Here is a 23,849-nt window from a genome sequence, read left to right on the forward strand (position 1 = left end):
GGCGGCGCGGCCGCGTCAGCGCGGAACTACAGCTCCCACACGGCCCCGAGAGGCGGGCAGGGGCTCGTCAGCGCGGAACTACAGCTCCCACACGGCCCGGGGAGGCGGGCAGGGGCTCGTCAGCGCGGAACTACAGCTCCCACACGGCCCCGAGAGGCGGGCAGGGGCTCGTCAGCGCGGAACTACAGCTCCCACACGGCCCCGAGAGGCGGGCAGGGGCTCGTCAGCGCGGAACTACAGCTCCCACACGGCCCGGGGAGGCGGGCAGGGCCGCGTCAGCGCGGAACTACAGCTCCCACACGGCCCCGGGAGGCGGGCAGGGCCGCGTCAGCGCGGAACTACAGCTCCCACACGGCCCCGGGAGGCGGGCAGGGGCTCGTCAGCGCGGAACTACAGCTCCGGAGACGGCTCCTGTCAGCCGAGAGTCGGATCTGGACACACGGTACCGGCCCCCGGGCCCTGGACAGAGCTCTGGTGTCCCAAGGATCAGACCTGGAGCTCGGCCCCAGACACAGGTCCAGTATCCCAAGATCAGACCTGGGCACACAGCCGGTTCCCTAGAGCTCGGCCCCAGACACAGCTCCGGTGTCCCAAGGATCAGACCTGGGCACACAGCACCCGTTCCCTAGAGCTTGGCCCCAGACACAGCTCCGGTGTCCCAAGGATCAGACCTGGGCACACAGCACCCGTTCCCTAGAGCTTGGCCCCAGACACAGCTCCGGTGTCCCAAGGATCAGACCTGGGCACACAGCACCCGTTCCCTAGAGCTTGGCCCCAGACACAGCTCCGGTGTCCCAAGGATCAGACCTGGGCACACAGCACCCGTTCCCTAGAGCTTGGCCCCAGACACAGCTCCGGTGTCCCAAGGATCAGACCTGGGCACACAGCACTCGTTCCCTAGAGCTTGGCCCCAGACACAGCTCCGGTGTCCCAAGGATCAGACCTGGAGCTCGGCCCCGGACGCCGCTCCTTGCCCCCATGACTCGGTCCCTGCCCCAGCTCCTGCCCCCATCAGAGTTCAGACCCAGACACTGGGCACACAGCTCTGCTCCCCTTGGCTCGGACACGGGCACATGGCTCTGTCCCCTAGGGCTCGGACCTGGTCCCCACAGGACCAGCCCCGGACACAGCTTTGGTCACCCCAAGACACACAGCTCCCACCCCTGGGTGGGTTAAGGGGTGATAACAGGAGAGGTTTCACCCCTAGTTCAGGAGAGGGCTGGAAGGGACTTCGAATGTTGCTTACCCATGTGAATAAACATTAACCAAAACCCAAAGCCTTGGCCACAACAGCTGTGGGCTACCCAGCATGAAGGACGAGGCGAAATGGCTTCAAACTGCCCGAGGGCAGGGTTACATGAGATATCGGGAAGGAATTCTTCCTTGTGAGGATGCGGAAGCCCCGGCACAGGGTGCTGAGCCCACCCCAGCCCCTTTCCCTGGGAGCAGGAGTAGCAATCCCACCCTGTTCCCTCGGCAAGAGGACCAGGCGGGCCAGTGCCAGTGTTTTTATTAAAAGCTGCTTACCTAGGTACTAAAACAGGGCTGTGGAAGAACGAGCTTCAGAGGTTAATTGTGGCAGTCCATAGCATGAGAGGTGATGGTGACTCCCTTGTTCCCAGCATAAAAGCTGGGGCCTTTCCTTCCCATTCCTGTCCCTTGTTTCTACCTGTGCTGAATTACCTTACTCTATTTCACTTTTCTGCTCCACTTGCCCTGCTGGTTTATGTTTTTTTTAATTTAAATTTTCAGACTTCCCTTCACTGCATTTCAATCACATGCCTTAGCAATCTGTGTCTGAGTGCAGCAACCAGAGTGTGAATGTGCTGTTGGCCAGGAGACACCCCTGCCCTTTTCCCTGCTCCCCCCAAAACCAGCATGGGACCAGGGCAGAAAGCTGGCCTGCCTCCGTCCCCAGCCATTTGCAGCACTTCTAAGCTGTTTAGCAAAGGTAAAAGGTGTCCATTTTGATAATTTTCTTTCCAAAGCTGACACTTGAGCTTCCTGCATTCCAAGGGAAGGCAACGTGCCCTCACCCTTACTGCCTGGAGAACAAGAAGGAAATATCGGACAAAGGCACTTGGCTGAGGCACAGCAAGCTCGAGCCATGAGGAACCCTGAGACGAGACCCTGCAGAGCTGGGAGCAGAGAGCAGGGTGAACAGTCGACATCTCCGAAGTGGCTGGTCCTGAGCAGCTCCTGAATCCCAATACTGAGGGGGCCAAAACCCCCGACGAGTCCGTGGTTGCTTTGGCAAATGTTAGCCTGGACACACGCTGATCCCGAAGGCTGGAGCGCCTGCTGGGCAGTGCCAACTGCCAGCCCCAGGCTCTCCCCTCCTTCCTTCTGCACCCAGAGTTGGTGTCGGACTCCTGGCTCCAGGGCAGGCTCCCCCCAGAGCTGGGTTTCCCGGTAGTTTGTGACCCTGATCCACAAGGAACTCCCTTTCCCCACCCTCCTCCCAAATCCCCTCCCGCCCCCTTCCCCTGGTTTGTAGTGGTGGTGGTGCCGCAGTGCTGGGGGCTGGGAGAAGGTCTCTTCCCACCACTCCATCCCAGCACCCTCCCAGTGTCTCGGAGAAAGGGGGCTGGTAGCTCCTCTGTGATCCCCAGTGTGTGTTCGGGGTTTGGCAGGCTGACTTAAGTCTGCTTCTTCTCCCATTCCTGCAGAAAAAGGAAAAAAAAAACCCCAAAAAACCGGGATGAGGAGACATCGCTTGAAAGCAACGCTTCAAGGCATTCCTCCCTCCTGGGGGCTTTGGACCCAGCATTTTCCAAGCATTTTCACTGCTGCCCTGGGCATTGTAGGGGTGATGCTTCCCCTCTCCCACCCAGCCCTGCAATTCCATGATTTCGTGGTTAAAAAAGGGGTGAAAACTGAGATTTCCCGTGGGGCCAGGGAGGAGAGGGAGAGCTAAGCAGGACCTTGGCTTTCCGCAGCACGCTCCCCGTGTTGGCAGGGATGATGGAGGGGCTTCTCTTCCTCAGCTCTGCCGCACAGTTCACAGGGACCAAGTGCTCAGGGGAGCTCCCGTTGGGCTTGTTTGTAGTTTCCTGTGGAAAAGGGGGAGCAAGAAAAGCTTAGGAAAGCCAGGAAGCATTGACAACTGGATTAAAAAAACTGCCCCCCCCCAAAAAAGGTATGAACTGTAATGAGATAAAAGTTGAGGTGACCCAATTCAACTCACACACCTCCGTCCAAAATGGGATAAAGCCATGGGGATTTCCCCTCTCCCCTGTGCTCCCCCCAATACCCCAGCCACTGTTTCTTGCAGAAGTTGGAGCTATGAGCGAGGTAAAAGGGATGCATACCCCATTCTCAGCCTTGCCGGTCACGGCCAGCCCCAGGGCCGGCCCTCCTGCCAGCGACTGCTTCAGCTGCTCCTTCACTTGGGTCAGCTTGAGCTCCAGATCGACCCGAGACTCCTCCTTCTGCCGGCACCGCTCCTCCAGCACCGCCACCCGCTGCTCCAGCTCCTGCAGCCTCGGCCCTGTGCGCACAATCACCCGGCTCAGCGCCGGGACCATGCACCCATCCATCCATCCATCCATCTGTCCGTCCATCCATCCATCCATCCATCCATCCATCCATCCATCCGTCCATCCATCCATCCATCCTCCTGTGCAGCGACACTAGATGGGGCTGCCAGCCCGGCAGAGTGCTGCAGCCAGCCCAGCTCCCGGCTGTGGTGTCCCTGTGCCAGCCCAGTGTCCCTGTGGCCAGTCCTGTGTCCCTGTGCCAGCCTGCTGTCCGTGTACCAGCCCAGTGTCCTTATACCAGTCCTGGGTCCTTGTGCCAGCCCACTGTCCCCGTGCCAGCCCGGCTCTGTACCCGAACACCTCGCAGCCCTCGGATGGCCCCGACCTACCCGTGCTGCCCTTCATGGCTTCCCGCAGCTCCCGCTTCTCTTTCCGCAGCGACATCAGCTCACTGCGGATCGATGCCTTCTCCTTCTCCAGCTTCTCCTTCTCCGTCAGGAATCGCCTGGCGTCCTCCTCGGCCCGGTTCTTGCCGTACCTGTACTGGTTGGCACCTGCAGGCACGGGGAGAGCCCCTGAAGGGCCGCCCCGATGGCAGCCCTGCTCCGGCTGAGCCCACCCACGACCCGTGGGTGCACATCCCTCAGGGGAACAGCCCCGTCCCGCACTGGCCTGGGGCCCTGGGGAGGTTTGTGACCCGGGGACTCACTGGACGCATGTCTCTTCACTTTGACCTGCGGGTCCACCCGCCGCGACTTCTCGCTGCAGGACGAGGCGTGGCGCTTCACCTGAGCTGCCCCCGGCCGCCCCGGCTCCTCCTCTGCCTGCTGGGAGCACAGAGAGCGAGCTGAGACACCTGCAGGGCCATCCCAGCCCGGCCACGGCTCCCTGGGCCACTGTGGTGGGCGGTGATGAGCCACGAAGTCGTGCTCACCTGAACCTTCTCATAGGGGACATCGTCGTACACCACCCGAGAGGAGTCCGCTCGGTGATCCTGGGAGGAGCTGGCCCACCTGCAGAAGGAGGGGTGGGGTCTTCCTTTCCAGAACATCCTTGCCAGCCCCTCAGGGAGCCCTTCCAGCATTTCCAGGCCCTACCCTACCACACCCTTCATCAGCACCGATGAAACCATTTCAGCCTCCCATCCTGCCTGAGGGAACAACCCCTGGGGCACTGCCTGCCCCTGAGACCGCAGCCACAAAGCACAGCCCAGCCTGTGCCCGTTCCAGGGAATCCACAGGGCCAAGGATCGCCGTGCCCAGCCCAGTGCTCAGCCCCCGGCACAGCAGGAGCGCAGCCTTACAGGTAGGAGTGTCTCACGGCCGTCACGATGTTGGCAATGGTCTCCACATCCACGTAGTCGTAGTGCAAAGCCTCTGGCGCTGTCTGGGAGCCTGTTTCCACCAAGAGGAGACCCAGCCAGCGCCCCAGGTCTTCAGAGCAGCTTGCCTGGAGGACAGAGGAAGAGCTGGGGTGCACGCCCAGCTCCCAGCCCCTCTTCCCTGCTGCCTCCCCGCTGCGCACAAAGTTCCCGTGCGGCTGCCCCAAAAGGTGCCCTGAGCTTTCCGGGGGGGGCCAAACAAGCCGCTGCTTGCATGGGATGTTGATCGTCCCAAGGACTGCTCATCCAGCCTGGCAACCCCATCCTCACCAGCGTGTGCCCCCCTGCTCACCTCCAGCGCCGTCACCTCCTGCCCGTGGCGCAGGATGCGGAAGGCGAAGGGGTGCTTGGGGCCCAGGCCGGGCACCACCTCACAGCCCCGCAGGACGATGGCGTTGACGTGCGTGCGCAGGTCCGTGCGGTCCTTGTGGAAGTAGAGGGTGTTGCCCTTGAGGCGACACCAGCGCTCCTTCCAGCACTGGTTCACCAGCACGCTGAGGTAGCCTGGGGGTGGCACGGGGATGGAAGGGCGTCAGCGCCTGCTCGGCTGGGCCTCGGGCAGGCTTTGGCAAGACAGAGGTTACGGTGTGGCTCTCTACTCATCCAGCCCTTCTGTGCCTCAGTTTCCCCCAGACAACCAGCTGGCCCAAGGGGAGCTGCCAGCTCGGTGCCACACAGTCCCCCCCCCCCAAGCCTGTTTTTGGGGACCCTTGCCCGCTCGTCACTGGAATTGGCAGAGCCAGGCCTGGGCAGCATTTCCCAGCCTGTGGCAGTGCCACAGCCCTGCAGTGAGCTCGTCCCCACCCCTCACCCTACAGCCGTGCTGGGGGAAGGATGTCACTCCCCTCCGATCCCAGTCCCCATCTTTGCCCCCCGCCCGCACGAACCGCAGCAGGGGATGTCCTCCTCCGTGGAGGAGGTCTGGGTGTCCTCGGGGGATGGCTTCTTCTTGGAGAAGCTGATGATCCTGGTGATTTTCTTCCCCGCTGCCCGGCTCATTGAACCCTTCAGGTCAGCCAGGCCGCTCTTTTTGCCTTTCCCTGGAAGGACAGGGGAGCTGTGTGGCCCTGGTGCGTGTCCTGGCATCCCGCCTGGCTGCGGAAGATGCAGCCCAGCTGCGGGCACACACCCTCACGCCCTGCCCTGGCTGGGTGGGCACTGGGGACAGGGACGGTACCGTGCTCGCCGTGCTCTCTGCGGGTGGCCGGGGACCCGGTGTCACCCATGGCCACGCTGTCCGAGTCCGAGGTGTGCTTCTCCTGGGACAGGCGCTGTGGGAGAGCAGAGCCCCGTCAGCACCATCGCCCAGCCACTGGCCAGCGTTCATCCCCCTGCACGGGGCTGCGGGATCCAGCTCCTGGTCCCCTTCCCAGCCCTGCAGAGCTGCTCTGGGGATGCGAAGGGTTCCCCGTGCAGCCGCAGGAATTTGGGGTTCTCCAGCCCCGTGTTGCCCAGGTTTGTCCACAGCAGCCCCACACAGCCCCTTAGAAACCATCACCTTGTCCAGCTCCAGCTTGCACGGCATCACTGGGGAGGTGGGGGCTTCCAGCCCGCCTGCTGCTGGACTGCTGGCTTCCTTTATCACCTGCAGAGACAGCCCCGGCTGTCACTTCCAAGTGACCCGAGGGCCAGGGCTGCCCTCCCTGGCTCGGCTCCTCCAGCACCAGAGCCAGGCTGAACCAGGGGGACAGGTCCTGGTCCCCACAGCTCAGGGCAGCAAACCCAGATCGGGGCTGCTCGCACCTCGGCCCCTTCAAAACTTCAACCACTTTTGCGGATTTTGTCAGGGATTTGGGAAGCCTCAGAGGGGAGAGGCTCAGGTGCCGAGCCAGCATCATCCTGCCAGCACAGGACACCTTGTGACCCCTGTTTTAAGGTGTGCCAAACAACCCCGTTGTCCCACATTTGGGGTGACAGCTGCCTTGGTGGTGTGCTCAGAGGCTCCTTTCCCACCCGCCGCCCCTTCCCCGCACTCCCTGCTTCCCGGCCCCGAACAAAGGCAGGAAAGGGCCCTGGGGAAGAGGAAGGGGAGAGCAAACATCCCCCCAGCCGGGGCTATCAGCGCCGGAGCCGCCCAGGCCCTGGGAAGCGGCCGATAAGAGACAGGAGCAAAGCCCCCTTCCCCTTCCAGCGGGGCAAGGCCGTTCCCAGGGCAGCCCCCTCCCCAGCTGAGGCAGCGAGGATGCCAGGGGGAGCGTGTGGATGCCCCTGGGAGGAGCAGCGGTACCTTGAGCCACTCCTCAGCCTGCTCCTTGCTCTGCACTGCCAGCACCAGCGCCTCGGCGCCCGGCAGCGAGAACCGCAGCTCGTGCTTCTTGCGCCGCCCGTCCTTGGGGACGTAGATGACGTTGCAGGTGGTCAGGGGCACCTCCATGTGTGGCTGCCGGTCCTTGGAGCTTTTGTAGCACTAAGGGAAGCAGAGGGAACTGCTCAGGGCTCAGCAAAACCTGCCTGCTGTGCTGGGAGGGGGGTCTCACAGGTGGCACAGGGTCTCAGTGTCCCTCGCTGGTGGCACAGATGGAGGTGGCTCAGGCCATCCACAGCCTGATGCTGCCCTCTCACCCTGTCCCAAAAACAGGGGAGCCCTCTGTTCCCTTGCAGGGTAAGCGAGGGCTGCTTGGGTGGCAGCCTTGGGGCAGAGGCTTTGTTTGGATGGTGCTTTTTTCCTCCAGCTCAGGCTCAGCCACCCTCCCAGCCCCTCAGGGAAAGGTTTCTGTGCCCTCCAGGCCAGGCTCACCAGCAGTTTGCCATCCCGGATGACGGTGAGCTGCTTGGCCCACTGTCCAAAGCGCTTCTTGCGCAAGAGGAACGCGCAGATCCGGCAATCCTTCACCAGGTTCATGGAGGCCTCCTCCGAGGGCCACTGGTGTGTCAGCTGCTGGCCCTTGCCCTCCTCCTCCTCCTCGTCGTAGGACTCGTAAGAGCTGCTCATGGCGTCCGAGTCGTTGTCTGGAAGGAAGCAGGGGGGTCACCCTAAAAGGTGCCACATGCCCTGCCAGCGTTCCCCACGCCCAGCAGGCTCCAGGCAGAGCTGGGCTGGGTGGATTCCGTGTCGTCCTCTGGGAACAGCAGCGTTTGGCACCAGCCATCTCCATTTCCCTCGGAATCCCAGCAGGATGCTGCTGGGCCGAGCGCCAGCCCCAGGTGCGTCTATCCAGAGCCCTGGGCTGGTTGATTTCTTTGCAAGGCTCACTCTTTGGAATGCTGGTTCCAGCAGCCCCCAGCCCATTGTTCGGCCCCACCTCGGGCTGGGCTGTGCCAAAGCTCTCCCCTCCCTGTCGAGGACACCCAGATACCTACAGGAATTTTTCTGCTCCCCGTTTATCCTGGTGACGGGGTAGTTGCTGTCTGCATCCTCGTAATAGCCGTCCTCGATGGAGTTGGGGGGGCTGGAGCTGTCTGCAGGGGAAGCAGAGGGAGCTGGGGCTGCTACACTCGTTTTTCCCTCACGGATGCTCAGCGGGGCACAGCCAAGCACACCCTCCCAGGGCATCCCAGCACTGTTCCTCCCACGGCTCGGATCTCTCATCACCTCATTGCCAGCCTGGCTGGAGCAATCAGCTCCTCACAATGACAAGTGGGATGGGACAGGAGCGCTGCTGGTGGGAGCAGCGACAATTCCCTCCCCAGGATGAGCAGTGCAGCCCACTGAGAGCTGCCTGGTTTTTTTCAGGCAGGTGAGGGATGCAGTGGGCAGCTCCCGGGGCTCTCCCCACCCTCCTGCTGGGGACTCACTGCGGGAGGTGATGTACTCGGGGGCCTTGCCAGGGCCCAGGGGCAGCGCTTCCTCGTAGTAATCCTCGGGAGGGGGAGTGGTGGGCAGCGGAGGGGCAGGATCCACAGGAACCTGGAGCAGAAACACCTCCAGCGTGAGGCAGGAAGGGGCAGGAGCCCCAGCAGGGCACGGGAAGGGTCCCAGCCTGGCCACCGCCACGTCCCCACGCCGGGGCAGAGCCGGCCTGGCCCGGGGACAGCCAGGCACTCACAGGTTTGGCTGTCTGCTTCCGAGCCAGCTCCGAGCCGGCGCTGTCGCCGGTGTCCCCCTCCTCGTCCTGCATGTCCTGCAGGTCCCGCAGGTCACAGTCTGCACCGGGTAAACAGAGGGTGAAGGGAGCAGGAATGCAGAGCTGGACACCCCAGCTGTGCCCTGCAGGGACCCCCCTGCACGGCCCCTCCCTGGGAAGGTGCTGGGAGATGGGAATCACTGGCGAACACAGCTGGAGCCTGGGTTCCCTCATGGCCAGCCCCCAAACAGCTAGGAGGGAGCAGGAACAAGCGCCCAGAGTGATGATGGGTGCTCTGGACACCAGGATGTTGTTGTCATCCTTCTTCCAAAGGACCCCAGGACCAGCAGGCACGCAGCATGACCCCCAGGGCACCCCTGCAGCTCAGCCACATGCACCAAGCCCCTCAAAGAGGGTCTGAAACATACCAAACTCCTCAAAGAGTGTCTCACATGCACCAGACTCCTCAAAGAGGGTCTCAAATGTACCAGACTCCTCAAAGAGGGTCTCACACGTACCAAACTCCTCAAAGAGGGACTCCACGAAGCTGGTGCCATTGCCCAGGGACGCTGTGTTGACGTACATGTAGTCCACATCCTTCCCTGGAATTGAGGGGGATGCTCTGAGCCTGGGGCGGGCACTGGCACCCCCTGCCCCACAAACACCAGCCCAGGGACGCCGAGCTGGGGATGGAGGAGCCCCCAGGGATGCTGCGGCTCCCCCGGGAGAAGGGAAGGCTGCGAAGCCCCAGGTGCACGGTGCCGGCTTTCCCGCGGAAACCCCCGCGCTCAGCTCAAACCCAGGGCAGGAAAAGCTCTGGGAAGCGGCGTTTCCGCAGGGAGCAGCCCTCCTGCATCCACGGCAGGGCTGACGCCAGCCCCGCTCCCGGGGCAGGGCGGAGCTGGGAAGGGAAAGCAGGGAGCAAAGCGCCCTGAGGGGGGCTGAGCAGGTGCTGGGCTCATCCCTGCCCCGCAGAAGCTTTTCCCTGCACTGCTGGGCACAGCCAGCGCCTTTGGGAACAGCCACTGGCCACCACGGGGGAGGGACGCAGACCTGCGGCAGGCTGCAGCTTCTGCAGGATGGTGGAGACAGCCAGCTTCTTCTCCTGCGCGGTGGCACTCAGGTACTCGTGGTCCAGCAGCTTGAGCAGAACGCTGAGCTCTGGCAGGAGCTGGTCCAGCACTGAGGGGAGCAGGGAAAATCCCGTCACCCCGGGATGTTGGGGTTAGGACAAGGCAAAACAGGCTGGGACTCCAGCAGACCTGGAGCTCTGGACGGGGCAGAAGGAAAGAGCTGCAGGATCCCTCCTCCTGGCAGCCACCAAACATCCTGACAGCACAGCTGGGGTGGCACACAGCTGGCTTGGGGTCCCCAGGGATGGCAGCAGAGGCCGAGGGGCGCCCCAGAGGCAGCTCGGACGTGCTGACTGATGGGGGTGGCTCGAAGGAGGGGACACCCCAGAGCCTGGGGACACCCTGGCTGGGCTGGGGCTGTCCCCGCACTGCTCCTTGGCAGAGCAAAGCTGGGCAGCAGCAAGGGGCTGGCACAGGGCCATTCCCAGAGGAAGGGAAGGATCCTGAGCCGCTGAGGGGACCCTTCCCCCTTGTGTAAGGACCAGGGAGCCAAAAGCAGCGCAATAAACCCAACTGCCGTGTCGGAGGGTGAAGGGGAGCCCAGCAGGAGGGGGATGATGTGGAGCAGTGCCAGCCAAGACGAGCCCCTGGGCACAGTGACAAGGTGCCAGCCCAAATCGCCACCGTCCCAGGACACGGGGCAGGACGTGGCTCAGGAGGCTCTTCCTTCCTCCCTCCCTGCACTCGACCTCCACAGACCTCTGCTTCCTCCTCCCTCCCCCGTGCCAAGCTGAGCAGCAACCTCAGCCCTTCTGGCCGCAGTGCCCGTGTCCCAGGGGCCGGCCAAGCCAGGGCAGCAGCCCCAGGCTGCAGGAGAAACCTCGGCACTGCTCCAGGAGGAACAGACAGGCGTCCCTCAGACCCTGGGGAAGGAGAAGGCAGCCACAGGGAATGGGATTCCTGCTCCTGGAGGCACAGCACGGCTCCTGCCGTGCTCTCAGCTCACTGGCCCTCACCAGCACACACCTCCCATGGTGGGGACCTGCTCTGCCAGCTGAGATCTTTGTGTGTGTGGGGCAAGCACGCAGCTCCCAGGGCCCTCTGCAGAGGCAGGGAGGGAGGGAAGAGGAAAATCCTCCCTGGGATGTTGTAGAGGGCTGCGCAAGGGACGGGATCAGGCTCCTGCTGGCCATCTCCGGGCAGGTGAGACATCCTCCCTGCAGGGCGTGGCAGGGCAGGGGGCTACAAGGAAGCAGCTGGGCCAAAAAGCGAGAGACCCCCTGTCCAGCCAGCACCTGCAAACATCTAGAGAGTCACCCACCCTCCTGCAAACATCTGGAGAGTCACCCACCCTCCTGCAAACATCTAGAGAGTCACCCACCCTCCTGCAAACATCTAGGGAGTCACCACCCTCCTGCAAACATCTAGGGTGTCACCCACCCTCCTGCAAACATCTAGGGAGTCACCACCCTCCTGCAAACATCTAGGGAGTCACCCATCCTCCTGCTGCCCCAGCAGCTCCCACAAAGGGCATGGGGACTGTGCAAGCTCCCTGCACTGGCTTTCCACAGCTCGCCAAACCCCAGGCCATGGGATCAGCAACATCCCCACACCCAGGACACCCCAAACCCCAGCCTGTGGTGTCACCAGCATCCCCAATCCCAGAACACCCCAAACCCAGCCCGTGGTGTCACCAGCATCCCCACCACAACCAGGACACCCCAAACCCAGCCCGTGGTGTCACCAGCATCCCCACCACAACCAGGACACCCCAAACCCAGCCCGTGGTGTCACCAGCATCCCCACCACAACCAGAACACCCCAAACCCAGCCCGTGGTGTCACCAGCATCCCCACCACAACCAGGACACCCCAAACCCAGCCCGTGGTGTCACCAGCATCCCCAATCCCAGGACACCCCAAACCCAGCCCGTGGTGTCACCAGCATCCCCAATCCCAGGACACCCCAAACCCAGCCCGTGGTGTCACCAGCATCCCCACCACAACCAGGACACCCCAAACCCAGCCCGTGGTGTCACCAGCATCCCCAATCCCAGAACACCCCAAACCCAGCCCGTGGTGTCACCAGCATCCTTCCCACAACCAGGACACCCCAAACCCAGCCCGTGGTGTCACCAGCATCCCCAATCCCAGAACACCCCAAACCCAGCCCGTGGTGTCACCAGCATCCCCAATCCCAGAACACCCCAAACCCCAGCCCGTGGTGTCACCAGCATCCCCAATCCCAGAACACCCCAAACCCAGCCCGTGGTGTCACCAGCATCCCCACCACAACCAGGACACCCCAAACCCAGCCCGTGGTGTCACCAGCATCCCCACCACAACCAGAACACCCCAAACCCAGCCCGTGGTGTCACCAGCATCCCCACCACAACCAGGACACCCCAAACCCAGCTCGTGGTGTCACCAGCATCCCCAATCCCAGGACACCCCAAACCCAGCCCGTGGTGTCACCAGCATCCCCAATCCCAGGACACCCCAAACCCAGCCCGTGGTGTCACCAGCACCCCCAGTCCCAGAACACCCCAAACCCAGCCCGTGGTGTCACCAGCATCCCCACCACAACCAGGACACCCCAAACCCAGCCCGTGGTGTCACCAGCATCCCCACCCCGTGCCACGTGTAGGACACGTCCCATGGCAGCCACCAGCTCCGTGTCAGGGCTCTGGGCCAGCCGAGGGCGAAAGGGCAGCCTGGTTTCTATTAATAGTGCCAAAGCAGGCAGGGAGGGGGCGCGGGGACCCTGCTGGGCACCCCAGCCCCGGGTCCCCGATAAGCCAGGGCTGCTGGCAGGGCCTGAGCTCAGCAGCGCTGCCCCGAGCCGGGCACACTCCGCACACACAGAGAGCTCTGAAGGCGCCTTTGTTTCCCCCCCAGCTGAGCTGTCCCCTCCGTCTCCCTTGTTAAACATCCTCCAAAATACGAGGGGGGGCGGGAGGGGGCAGTCAAAGAGGCCTGTGATCCCAGGAGGGCACGCTGAGCAGAGCCCCGGGGAGCGCAGGGAGGCAAGGAATTAATTTCCTCTGCTCGTTAGGCTTCCAGCCTGATGGAGATTAATGAGGGGGCTGCAGGAAGCAAGGGGAGGGCGCTCCAGGGGATGGTGTGACACCCAAAGTCACCTGCAGACAGCTCTGCAAGAGCAGGCGGGAGTGAGCGCAGAGCGGCAGAGCCGGCCCAGGGACGGGGGACACATCTCCTGCGCTGGGGGTGGCACTGGTGTCACTGCCCCTGGGGGCTCTGAGCCCCGGCACAGAGGCAGCAGGACAGCAAAGGGTCCTGGCGAGGACGGGGTGGGACACCAGAGTGACCACAGGCGACAGCTGAAAACGGACGCGGTGTCCCCTGCCCTGGGACACCTCCCGCCCTGCTGCAGCTCCCACCTGCTGCTTCCTGCTGGGGCTTCCCCTGCACCCCAAATCCGTGAGATCACCCCACTGCCCTGCATTCAGGCTTTGAACACCCCAGGACAGAGAGTGACACCAGGAACTCCCTCCTCTCCACGTCTGCAGCCTGGCCCAGGCAGGGTGGGAGATGTCCACGAGGTCTCTGAGCCTGGGAAGGCCAGGACCTGCGGCAGCAGATGGCTTCAGCATTAACCACCAGGCCTGGATGGGCTGGGGGCACCCAGGGCAGCTCTGCTGGGACGGGGTGACCCCGGGGACAGCACCAGGACACTGCTGGACACCGGGGCGGTGCTGCCAAATCCTGCCCTGGCAGCAGCACCGAGCACGGTGCTGCAGAGGAGCCGCACCCCCTCCAGCCCCTCTCCCCACCCTACTCCAGGCCAGCTCTATTTTTAGACCCCACAAGTGCTCCCCTTATCCTCAGGGACTCTTTTCCCAGCACAGAGATAAGGTTTGGACGCAGCCTGCAGCTGCAGAGCCTCCCTGCCCCTCCCTGGCTCTGCTCCAGCACAGCAGCAAAAAATCAGATCCTGCTCCAGCAACCTGCAGAGAGGAGGAACAGGAGGAGGAGGAGGAGGAGGAGGAGGAAGAGCCTCTGGCCAAGCCAGAGCAGGAGTTTCCTGGTGTAGAGACCCAGCTTTTGCAAAGGGAGAGATAAGACTCCCCCATGGAGCTCTCACTCCAAGAAAAGCCCAGTGGGCAGCTCGGGAGCCGCTGAATCACAGCTCTGAAATGCCGTGGGAGGAGCACAGGGACCCCCATCCTGCGGCCACAGCTCCCCTGCCTCCGGCCACGCTTCCTCCTGCGCCAGGTGATGCCTGGGGCCGGGGGAAATCGGATGCTGGGAGTAACGGCCATTGTTTGTAGCTAAAATAAAACCCAGGCACAAATAAATCCTTCCTGTTGGCACGGGCAGGGGCCCTTGGCCGCTCTCACAGCTCCTCGCAGCTGCCACCCGCAGCAGACAGAGGCTGGGAGCTCCCGGGAATGCCCTACACAGGTGGGGACAGCTCCCGGTGACACCGCAGCCCCCGGGGGAGCCCTGCAGGGACAAACAGACCCAGGGGAGCTCTCTGCAGCACACAAACCCCGCTCACCTGGGCGCAGGAGCCACCACACAGCGCGGGGACGTGTCCCCAAGCCTTGCTGGGCATCGCCACAGGGGTGTGAGACGCTGGCAGCCCCCTCCAGCCCCACGCCGCTGCTCCTTGAGGAAACCCCCGGCCCCCTGAGCACTTTGCTGAGCCCCCAGGGGCCGTTCCTGTTCCCGCTCCCATTCCCAAGGAGGTTTCCTCCCGCCGAGGGGGGAGGAAGTGGCTCGGTGGGGGCGGCTCGGCGCTCCCAGAATTGTTCCTTTGTGCAGGGGACAGGAGGACGGAGCTGCCTGCGCCCTGCCCGCGGCCACTGCAGCGGCACTGCCCTGCCAAGAGCCAGCCGGGCTCTGCTCCCATCGCCCAGCACCTGCTGGGCGTGGGGCAAGCTGGGATGGACTGGTAGGGCCAGGAACTGCAGCCTGGAAAACTCCTCCTCCTCCTCCTCTCAGTCTGTCCTGCTCCAGGCCGGAGGGGTTTTGGGGAAAAGCCGACCATTAATGACCACACTCGAGCCCTGGCAACATCCTCTGAGAGTGGAGGATTTGCCGAGGGGCCGCTCGGTGCACATGAATCATCTCCTCCCTGCGAACAAGGGCCCCTTGAGTGGGGCGGATGGGGGGAGCCTGGGGCTCTGCATCCAACGATTCCAGCAGGAGCTGAGCGCTCGGGGCTGGCTCCTGCCTGCCTGGGACCCTGCCACCGCCCCTGGCCCCTCTCTGGGATAACTCACGGGATCCTGCTCCCAGTCTGGGGGCTGCAGCATCCCTGGCAAGCTCAAATCTCGCATCTCAGCATCTCCCAGCGAGCAGGCGGAGCAGCCACGCACAGCTCCTGGAGCCCTCATCGTCGTGGCCTTGCAGTTATTAATATCCTTCGCTGATAGCCTTGGAAAAATCAATCTTGGGAGATGAACGTGAAACCTGATTGCTTGAGGGGGCACAAGGTCCCCCCGTTTCTCCCCTTCCACAAGGAGCCTGCAGGGTTTGGAGGGCTCCTCTATCCTGCTCTAGCCCCAGGAGAGGGGCAGGTGAGCCACCAGAGCGGGTAAAAAGCACAAAGGGTGCCCAGGCTGAGCCTCCTCCACCTGCCCCAGCCACCCCAGCACCGACAGCAGCTCTGGGGATCCCTTTCCCAGCACGGCTCCAGTGGCCCCAGCTCATTCCAGCAGTGCCCACACTGCTCCCGTGGCCCCAGCCCATTCCAGCAGTGCCCATGGGGCTCCCGTGGCTCCAGCTCATTCCAGCAGTGCCCACATTGCTCCAGTGGCCCCAGCCCATTCCAGCAGTGCCCACATTGCTCCATTGGCCCCAGCCCATTCCAGCAGTGCCCACGGAGGGTCCTGGGCCTGTCCCGGTGCCTTTGCCAGCAGAGGCTCCTCTCCCCAGGATAAACAGCCCTGCACAAAGCTTCGTCCCTGGCCTTGCTGCAGCCACTCACGCACCCCAGCAGAGACCAGCCGAGCCCAGCCCAGAGCTGCTCCCTCAGCCAGGCTCTTCCCAACCCCCTGCCTCACCCTGGCCCCCTGCACAGAGGGGTTCGGAGTCCTCACCACCTCCCAAAAAGGGGAGAGGAGCAAAGGGAGCTGAGGGACCACAGCTCCGTCCTGCACGAGGGAGCTGGACACGAGCAAGTCTCCAAACATCCCCCTCCAAGCACACACCCTCTTTCCTGGAGGAGACAGCAGCTGCTCACATCCTGCTGCCGGCCTTAAACGGGGAAACAGGGGTCCTGCAAGGAGGGCAGTGTAATTAGGGGCTGATGGAGCGTGCCGAGGGCAGAGATTATCACCTGCAGTGGCGTCCAGCTCACACACTGCAGGAGCCATCGCTCACCCCGGGGGGCAGTGAAAACTCTTCCCTGTGAAATCACATGAAATGGGAGGCGGAGAACAAGGGGATCCCACCCAGCCCGGTGCCAGGACAGCCCAGGGGCGCGGTGCTGGCTGCAGGATGGGTCCGGGCTCTCCTGGTGGTGCCACACCCGGAGCAGGGCTGTGGGTGGGAAATCTGCCCCTCACCCCGCACAGCCATGGGGCATCAGAGGGGCAGGGGCTGCCTGAAGTGACATCCCTGCCGGGCTGCAGGGAACGTCCTTCCTCACAGCAGCTTCGGGTAATTATTAACGGGCTGATTAAATCACCAACAAGCACCTCCTCGTGACCCAGGGTGCCAATGACCCCCGGTGCCCCGAGCTGCGGCAGGACCCCTTCTCCAGGGGCCGCTCCCCCCTTTCTCTGCCTCCTGGAGAAGTTTCTGGCTGTTTGCTTTAGCTCACCCAAAGCAAACTTTGTCCCCCTGACCCGGAGGCTGCAGCTGTCCCCACCCCAGAGCAGCAGGGGCTGGTTTCTGGGTCGCCCCTCTCACAACCCAGCACGGCGAGACGTCGAGCAAATAAAATCACCCAGGTGAGAGGTCTGGGAGTGACCCTGCTGTGCCCCAGAGGGGCCACGGGCAGCCTCCAAACTCTGCTCCCAACCCCAGCTCCCAGGGGTTTCCATCCCCAGCCCAGCACCACCAGCTCTGGAAGGTCACATGGAGCAGCTTTAGTGCTCCCAGATTGCATTTCAGAACTCGGTGCCAGGCCCAGACAACGTTTCAGGACTCGGTGCCAGGCTCGGCAGGCTCATGGCAGGATGCTCCAGCCTGGGAGCAGGGCTGGAAAAGACATTTAAATAATGAATGAAAGGGAGAGGTTTGAGATGCCCTTTAAAGGAATAGTCAGGCAGGGGCGAGACCTGCTGAGTAATGTATAAAAAACAAGCTTCAGGCAGAGGAGAGATGTTAGGATTACTCAGAACCCAGAATAAACTGTGTTTCCTCCAACCAAAATTTTGGTGTCGGCCTTTTCCAAACAAACTCCAGCAACAGGTTGGCCTGGGCTCCTCTCCAGCCCTGGGACGGTGCCCCAAGCCTTTGCCCACCCCTGTGCCCACCCTCCGTGGAGGGCAGAGCAGCGGGAAACCTCCCCGGGTCACACCTCCCTGTCTGTGGGGACCTGGAGCTGTCACCTCTCTGCAGCCCTTGGTCTCCTCCAAACCTCAGCCTCCAGGAGAGTCGGAATTCCGGCTAATTGCAGGAATTCCAGATAATTGCAGGAATTCCAGTGGGAAACCCCAATTCCCACCAGTCCACGGCACCACCCAGGGCTGGATCCAGCCCCCGCATCCCCACAATCTCCTCTGCTGGGGGTGGAAAGCTCTCTGTGCCCCAAGAGACTCTTCACCTCCTACCCATCCCCATTCCCCAAAGCCAAGTTCCAAAATGCCTTGGATGCAATTCCCAGCCTGCAGGAGTGATTCAGGGGGAGGCCACCGGAGCTGGCACAGCCCCTTGGGAGGAAAAGTCACACGGAGAGGGTGTGACAGGATCCTGAGGAGGAGAGGAGGATCCAGACCCTCACCTAGCAGGGAGGGGGCCGGGATTTGCAGGGAGGAGCTGGTGGATCATCTTTCCCAAATCCCAGTGCACTTTCCCAAAAGCCTCCAACAGCAGCATGTGGATCCTTCCTTACCGAGCTGGTGTGAGGGGAAAGCTCGGATCCCGGTGGGGGAAATATCCCTGTGGATCTGGGGCAGGGAGATGTGCCCAGCGCCCAGCCCCGACCCCAGCAATGCCCGGGGCTGTGCTGGACACCGCTTCCCCTGCCCGGTGGGGAGCTTGGGACCCTCCCAGTGGCCACCTCAGCCGTGTCGCCGTGTCCCCAGGCCGGGGCACAGCCGGGGGTGGCCGTGTGCGGGGGCCGTGTGCCCCGGAGGACCCTCGGCCAGCAGGATAAGCGTTATTTTCTCAGCCCTTCCCTTTCCTTCCCCTGCCAAGCTCCGCCGGGAGCATCAGGTGCAGCGGCAAGGCCACGGTCCGACAGCATTTCCGACCCGTTTAACCCCTGCACGGCAGGGCTGGAGGGGCAGGAAAACCGGGATGTGCCAGCGGGAAGGGTGACAAGGTGTGAGTGACCACTGCCGGTGGCTCCGCCGGCGCTGGGACTGGTTCACCCGCTTTTAAACCCCGGGACACCAAAACCAGCTCCCAAACCCGTTGCTACTTCAGTTCTGTTCCTTGCTCTGTCCTTCACAACCACGGTTTCCCCAAATTTCGGACCGCATCAAGCGAGCGGCTGTTCCTCCATCACAGGCTGGGGTGGGTTTAATGCTCGAACAAACCCCCGGAGAAAGCCAAAGCCGTCCCACAAAGCGCTCCTTGCACATCTCCTGCTAATTGCCGGCAATCAGAGCGGACCGGCATCTCCCCGAGCTCCCTCTTATCACTTCCAGGATCAAAGGCGCATGAAAACCACTTCAAAAAAAAAAAAAAAAAAAAAAAAAAAAAAAAAAAAAAAAAAAAAAAAAAAGTATTTTGAGCATGGAAACCCCTCGCAGCAAAGCTGTTTTTGTTCGGAACTGTTACGAAACGTCAGTGTTTTCCCTCGCCTGCCAAAGAGCCGGCTTTGATGCCATGGGAGGCTTTATCAGGAGCAGGAAAGGAAGGGGCTGCAAGCCGCCGTGCCGCGGGGGGAGGCTCGGAGAGGTTGTTTTATCCATTTTATCCTTCCCCGCTGCGGATTGCCAGCGCAGGATCCACACGGGACCCGAGCTCCCCGAATGCCGCCGCTCTCAGCGCCTCGGGGTGATGACAGGCGGCCGCTGCCTGCCCGGGGGTGCCCTCCCTGCTCTGTCACCTCCGGGGTGCCCCGGCTGCGGTGCCAGCCCCTTGCTGGTGCAGGGCTGGCAGCGAGAGCTTTCCAGCCCCGTTGTCTTGTGGGACGGTGACATTTAATGGACATTTGACAGGACACAGGGTCGCGTCACTAATTTTAAGGCTCCTTATGCGCAGGAGGAGATGTGCTCCTCAGGACGGGGTTTGAGCTGTGCCAGACTAGATAATGGGGGAGGGTTAAGGGGTGAGGACACAAGCCTGGGACGCCAGAAACCACTCGAAGCCTCCACTCTGCTCCCCTGTTATCTGCTGTCCCCAGCAAGGGATTTGGCCGCCGAGCAGCAGGCAGAGCTTGGGTCGAGCCCAGTGTTCTCCTCTGAAGAGGCTTCCCGCTGCTTGGGATGAGACAACTCCTTCAAAACCTTCAACAAAGCCTTCCTGGGCAGGGATAGGAACCTCCTGCAGGCCCGCGGGAGCTCAGGCACCGCAGCGAAGAAGGGCACGGCAGCCTCGCAGCTCAGCACGTTTGCACAGGAAAAGAGCATTTCCAGGTCAAGAGTGGGAAAGAGACAGGTTTTCCAGGCGGTGCAGGCAGACAGGACAGTCCCCAGGGCTCGCGGCTGGGGGACACTGTCCCTCAGCGCCCTTCCCCTCTCCAGCAGCCCCTCTGTGCCCCTCCAGAGCTGCCGGGAGGCTTCGCACGGATCCAGGGTTTCCCTGCCTGGGCCAGCGCTGCACACAGCGGGATGTTGGAAAATCCAGAGGGGAAAACAACCTCCAGCGCTTCACCAGCGTCCCCAGGGCCGCCCTCCCACCCCGGGAGGGCTCAGCCCCCTTCCCCAGCACCCGCGGGCCAGGAACAGGCGGTGGCTGAGTTTCCAGCGGAAGGAATGGCCGCAATGCGGAGGAGAGCTCGGCACTTGCCCGGCGCTAACAGCTGGCCCGGGCCGTGCTGCTCACCAGCCCAGACCCCTTCCTTCCACCGGCAGGATTCCTGCTGCCAGCTCGCAGGAATGATCCCGGCTCCCTCCCACCCGTCCTGCAGCCTCCCCATTCCTGTGGGCGAGCTGGAGCCAAGTTTATCCCCGGCACATCTCCGCCGGCTTTGCTGGATTTAGAGCCCAGATAAGTTTGGGGCAGGACCTAAATTCTGGTGGCTCAAAAGGTCAGGGGAGAGACACTAATGAGGGAGGAGAAGCCGTGCGTGAGCAGAGGCGCGTTTGAGCAAAGGATCGCCTCCCAAATCCGGGTTCTCCATCACCGCGACCTGAAACCACTCTGAAAAGCACCGTTCCCCCCAGTCAGCCACTGGGGCAGAGCTGGGCCACGCACTGGGCGCTGCCCAGCCTGCTGGGCAACGAGGAAAAACGGGCAGATGATAAAAATCAGGATCCAGCAGGGCCTGAGCAGGGCTCCAGGTGAAGAAAGGAGCTGCCAGAGAGCAGCCAGAGACTGGGAACGGGCACAGAGCTCCTGCCTAACGCCAGTCCCACTCTTTCACTGGGAAAGGGAACCCTCCCTCCACCAGTCACAGCCCCCAGAGGGGTCCAGCAGCTCTGCCCGACGAGCAGGAGGGGCTGGGGGAGGTTTACATTAGCAAAGAGCCACCCAGGTGCCAACAGCAATTCGTCACTAGCGCTCAAAACAAAGCAGGCAGGCGCTGCCACGGCAGGCACCAGAGAGGGGGATAAAACAGCTCTTCCCTGACAGGGTCAACCTGTGGAGAGGCCAAACCATGCCCAGACACGGCTCCCTCAGATGGGCATCCCCTCCTTTCTTGCCATGAGGTGCTAGCTTTGGGTTTGGGGCGCAAAGAGGGAATTTCCCGTCGGCTCACGCAGCAGGGGGACGGGGAGAGCGGGACGCTCTGCTCCCCCATCCCCAGCGGTGGTGCCCTCTGGGACCCTGAAGGACAGCCCTGAAGTGTCACTTGCCGACACCCGCCCTCCTGCCACAGCTCCCTCCTTCAGAGCCCGCAAAGCCACCCTGGCTGCGCACAGCCGCAGGGGACGGCTGTCCCTGTCCCTGTCCCCGTCCCTGTCCCCTCCCTGGCACGGCTCCCCGCGCACTGACACACACCGTGCCTGTTCCCAGCAGTCCCGAACTCCTCAGAGCTGTTTCCACTGCGGAAACGCCACCCCATCCTTTTACATCGGCCGGGGGAACTCTTGACCCCCGGGGCTCTGCGGGGCGGACGCAGCGCTCCTGAGCCGCCCTGGGAGCGGAGCCCCAGGGGCCCCTGGCCACTCTCTTATTGCTTTTGGCCGGTAGCACCTCCAAGGACAGGTCAAGGGCCGTGCCCCCCGTGCTCCATCATGTCACCACCTGCTCCTGCCGCGCAGCCCCGGGCTGCAATCGGCAGCACGGCCAGAAACAATCCCCCTGCGAAGCTCCCCGTGCTCCCTGCAGGGCCCTGGCAGCCCCAGCAGAAAGCCAGGACCCTCCCTGCAGAGCTGGCCCAAAGCCCCGGCAGGTTTCTACAGATCCCAGATCAAAGCCCAGGAGCTCCGCGAGCCCGGTGCCACAGGCTGGAATCCCACACGTGTGGGAAGGCAGCTGCTCCCCAGCAGGGTGGGGATCAGGCCCTCCGCGCCTTTACCAGACAGGGAAACCCTCTGAACCCGATCAGCTCCAGCGGGGAACGTCACCTCCCTTTCCGCGACCACAGTTTCCCCTAACGAGCGCTTACACCCCGCAGCCTCCCTCGGTGTTTCACCCGTTCCACCAGCGAAGAGAAACTGGTTCCAGCCCGTGCCCCAGGCGGCCCTGCTGGAGCCCTGGGGGCGGGCAGAGCCAGGCTGGGAGCAGCGCTCCGCAGGGATCCGGCGGGATGCGCCCTCTCGCTCGGGACGGGACGCGCGACCCGCGGCGCCCTGCGCCTGGCACGGGCATCGCCTGTGCCCCCCGCGCCGCGCTCCGGGGACGGGATGCGCGTCCCCCGCTTCCACCCCATCCCTTCCCATCCCTTCCCGTCCCGTCCCGTCCGTCCCCTCACCGCTGAGCCGGTCCATGTCCGGAGCCGCGGCCGCCGCTGCCGCCCCGGGAGCTGCGTGCGGGCGAATGTCGCGGGGCCGGCTCTGGCTCGGGGCGGCCAATCCCTTCATCCGCCCCTCCCTCCATCCCTCCCTCGCTCGGCAGCGCCGAGCACCGGCCCGGCCCGGCACGGCACCGGGGACAGCCCGCGGGGACCCCCCGCCACCCTGCGTCCCCCGGCACCGCAGCTCCATCGGCGCCCAGAGACCCACCCTGGGAAGGGTGAGGGTCTTGGGTGAGCCACCTCCACCTGCCCGGCTCGGGCAGCTTGGGTTTAGGGGAAAAATCCCGAATTCCCGCACGCAGTAGCAAGGACAGCTCGCCCTGGCCCCTCACTCCGTGTGTCCCCCTCCCCAAAATCCCTCCCGCTGTCCCCGCTGTCCCCAGCGCCTCCCCGGCCACGCCGCTGTCCTTGTCCCTCCCCGGCACACACCTGCGGGGGGACCTGGGCTCGGGACACTCGTGGGACGTGTGGCAGTGTCCCAGGCGTAGCGGCAAGGACAGAGGGGGCTGGCGCTCCCAGGACAGTCCGGGCTGCCCCCGAGCCCTGCGGGGACAGCAGGCTGGGGCAGAAATGCGATGAGGCTTCACACGTGCCCAGTCATTATCACTTGGGAAAGCAATAATTGAAATTTCGGATGTGAATTCGCAGCTGGCCTGGAGGAATTTCCCCTTTTGGGGCAATTTCAGCCCAGGACCACTCAGCCCCCTTCACCCCTCCATGCCCAGCTGGGAAGGAGCTGCTCCATGGGTGGTGTGTGATGGTCTCTCCATCCTGGATTGAGCCCCAGCTTTCTTCCACAACTTGGGATCGCCTTTGGGGCAGGAATCTCAGTCCAGGGCTGCCAACACTGCCGGGCTGCTGTGGGAGCTGTCAGAGCAGCCAGGGACAACTTCCAGGGCAGGTGGTGACACCCGGGGTGTCCCTGCCCTCTCCCTGGGCAATGGGACACCTTGGAGTGTCTGCTGCCCCAGAATGGAGCTGGAGAGGCTGCCCTGGCTCTGAGAGAAAAGAAAAAAACAAGCCCTGCCTCAGTTTCCCCACCTTTGCCATGCAGGTCCTTGTGGAGGAGAGTTACTGTCCATAAAATGCTCTGGAAATGGAAAGACCCTGCTGTTGTGTTGTAGTTGTTATTAATGGCATCCCCCAGGGTTTATCACTGGCACTGCTGCTGGAGAGGGGAGATCCCTCCAGCCGCAAACAGCTGAGTTTGATTTAGGGAGCCCTATTCTGTATCAGAGAAATAATTATAAATCATCTCGGCTCATTCACTGCTGCACTAAAGCAGATGAGCAATTCCCGGGGCGGTGTTGCCATCCTCACCTCAATCCCCAGCCCCTTCCCTGCTGGCACAAAGCTCCAGAGCTGCAGCTGCTGCTGCTGATGGGAAAACTCCTGCCCTGGGCCCCTCTGGAAAACCCCTGCAAGGGGAACCTGCTGGTGGGATTTTGGGCAGCAAACTGGGCAGATTTGGATGGCAGGGAGGGCATTGAGTCCACTCCGTGGGGACAGCAGGGTTTCAGAGGGGACCAGGATGTGGCTCATGGCACAGTGAAGGTAAAGCCTGCGCTGTCCCCTCACAGGAGCTCTGCTGACCCAGCTCCTGCTGGCACCCCACAGTTCCCCGGGCTGTTTTTGGGGCTGTTCAATCCTGCCGTGTGCCCGAAAATGCTGCAGGACGAGCAAGCAGGAAAGCAGAGCCCCACGG

General features: G+C 62.9%; 1 protein-coding gene across 2 annotated transcripts; it reads right to left on the reverse strand.

Annotated features, from left to right (window-relative positions):
• Positions 1 to 1,493: 1,493 nt before the first annotated feature.
• On the reverse strand, positions 1,494 to 22,159 carry AFAP1L1 (actin filament associated protein 1 like 1). 2 transcript variants are annotated; one of them, XM_040078395.1, is made up of 19 exons: positions 22,103 to 22,159; positions 9,918 to 10,046; positions 9,383 to 9,466; positions 8,847 to 8,944; positions 8,596 to 8,707; positions 8,161 to 8,259; positions 7,598 to 7,809; positions 7,088 to 7,267; positions 6,359 to 6,445; positions 6,038 to 6,131; positions 5,748 to 5,900; positions 5,153 to 5,364; positions 4,783 to 4,928; positions 4,414 to 4,492; positions 4,189 to 4,303; positions 3,869 to 4,033; positions 3,312 to 3,490; positions 2,925 to 3,053; positions 1,494 to 2,663 (listed from the first exon to the last, which is right to left on the reverse strand). In XM_040078395.1, exons 1-19 carry the CDS (start codon positions 22,116 to 22,118, stop codon positions 2,640 to 2,642), a joined length of 2,313 nt encoding a protein of 770 aa, XP_039934329.1. In that variant the 5' UTR covers positions 22,119 to 22,159; the 3' UTR covers positions 1,494 to 2,639. The 2 variants fall into 2 exon arrangements, with proteins under 2 accessions (XP_039934329.1, XP_039934328.1); XM_040078394.1 differs by having other exon boundaries at positions 4,189 to 4,306; positions 22,103 to 22,158.
• Positions 22,160 to 23,849: the final 1,690 nt, after the last annotated feature.

This window comes from Hirundo rustica, chromosome 14 (genome assembly GCF_015227805.2).
Source record: "Hirundo rustica isolate bHirRus1 chromosome 14, bHirRus1.pri.v3, whole genome shotgun sequence".
NCBI lineage: Eukaryota > Metazoa > Chordata > Aves > Passeriformes > Hirundinidae > Hirundo > Hirundo rustica.

Coding starts and splice junctions, on each gene's coding strand:
- AFAP1L1 (XM_040078394.1), bottom strand. Junction 5,901..6,037: donor CAGAGAGCACGGCGAGCACG/GTACCGTCCCTG, acceptor CTGTCCTTCCAG/GGAAAGGCAAAAAGAGCGGC. Junction 3,054..3,311: donor CCGGCAAGGCTGAGAATGGG/GTATGCATCCCT, acceptor CCTTTTCCACAG/GAAACTACAAACAAGCCCAA.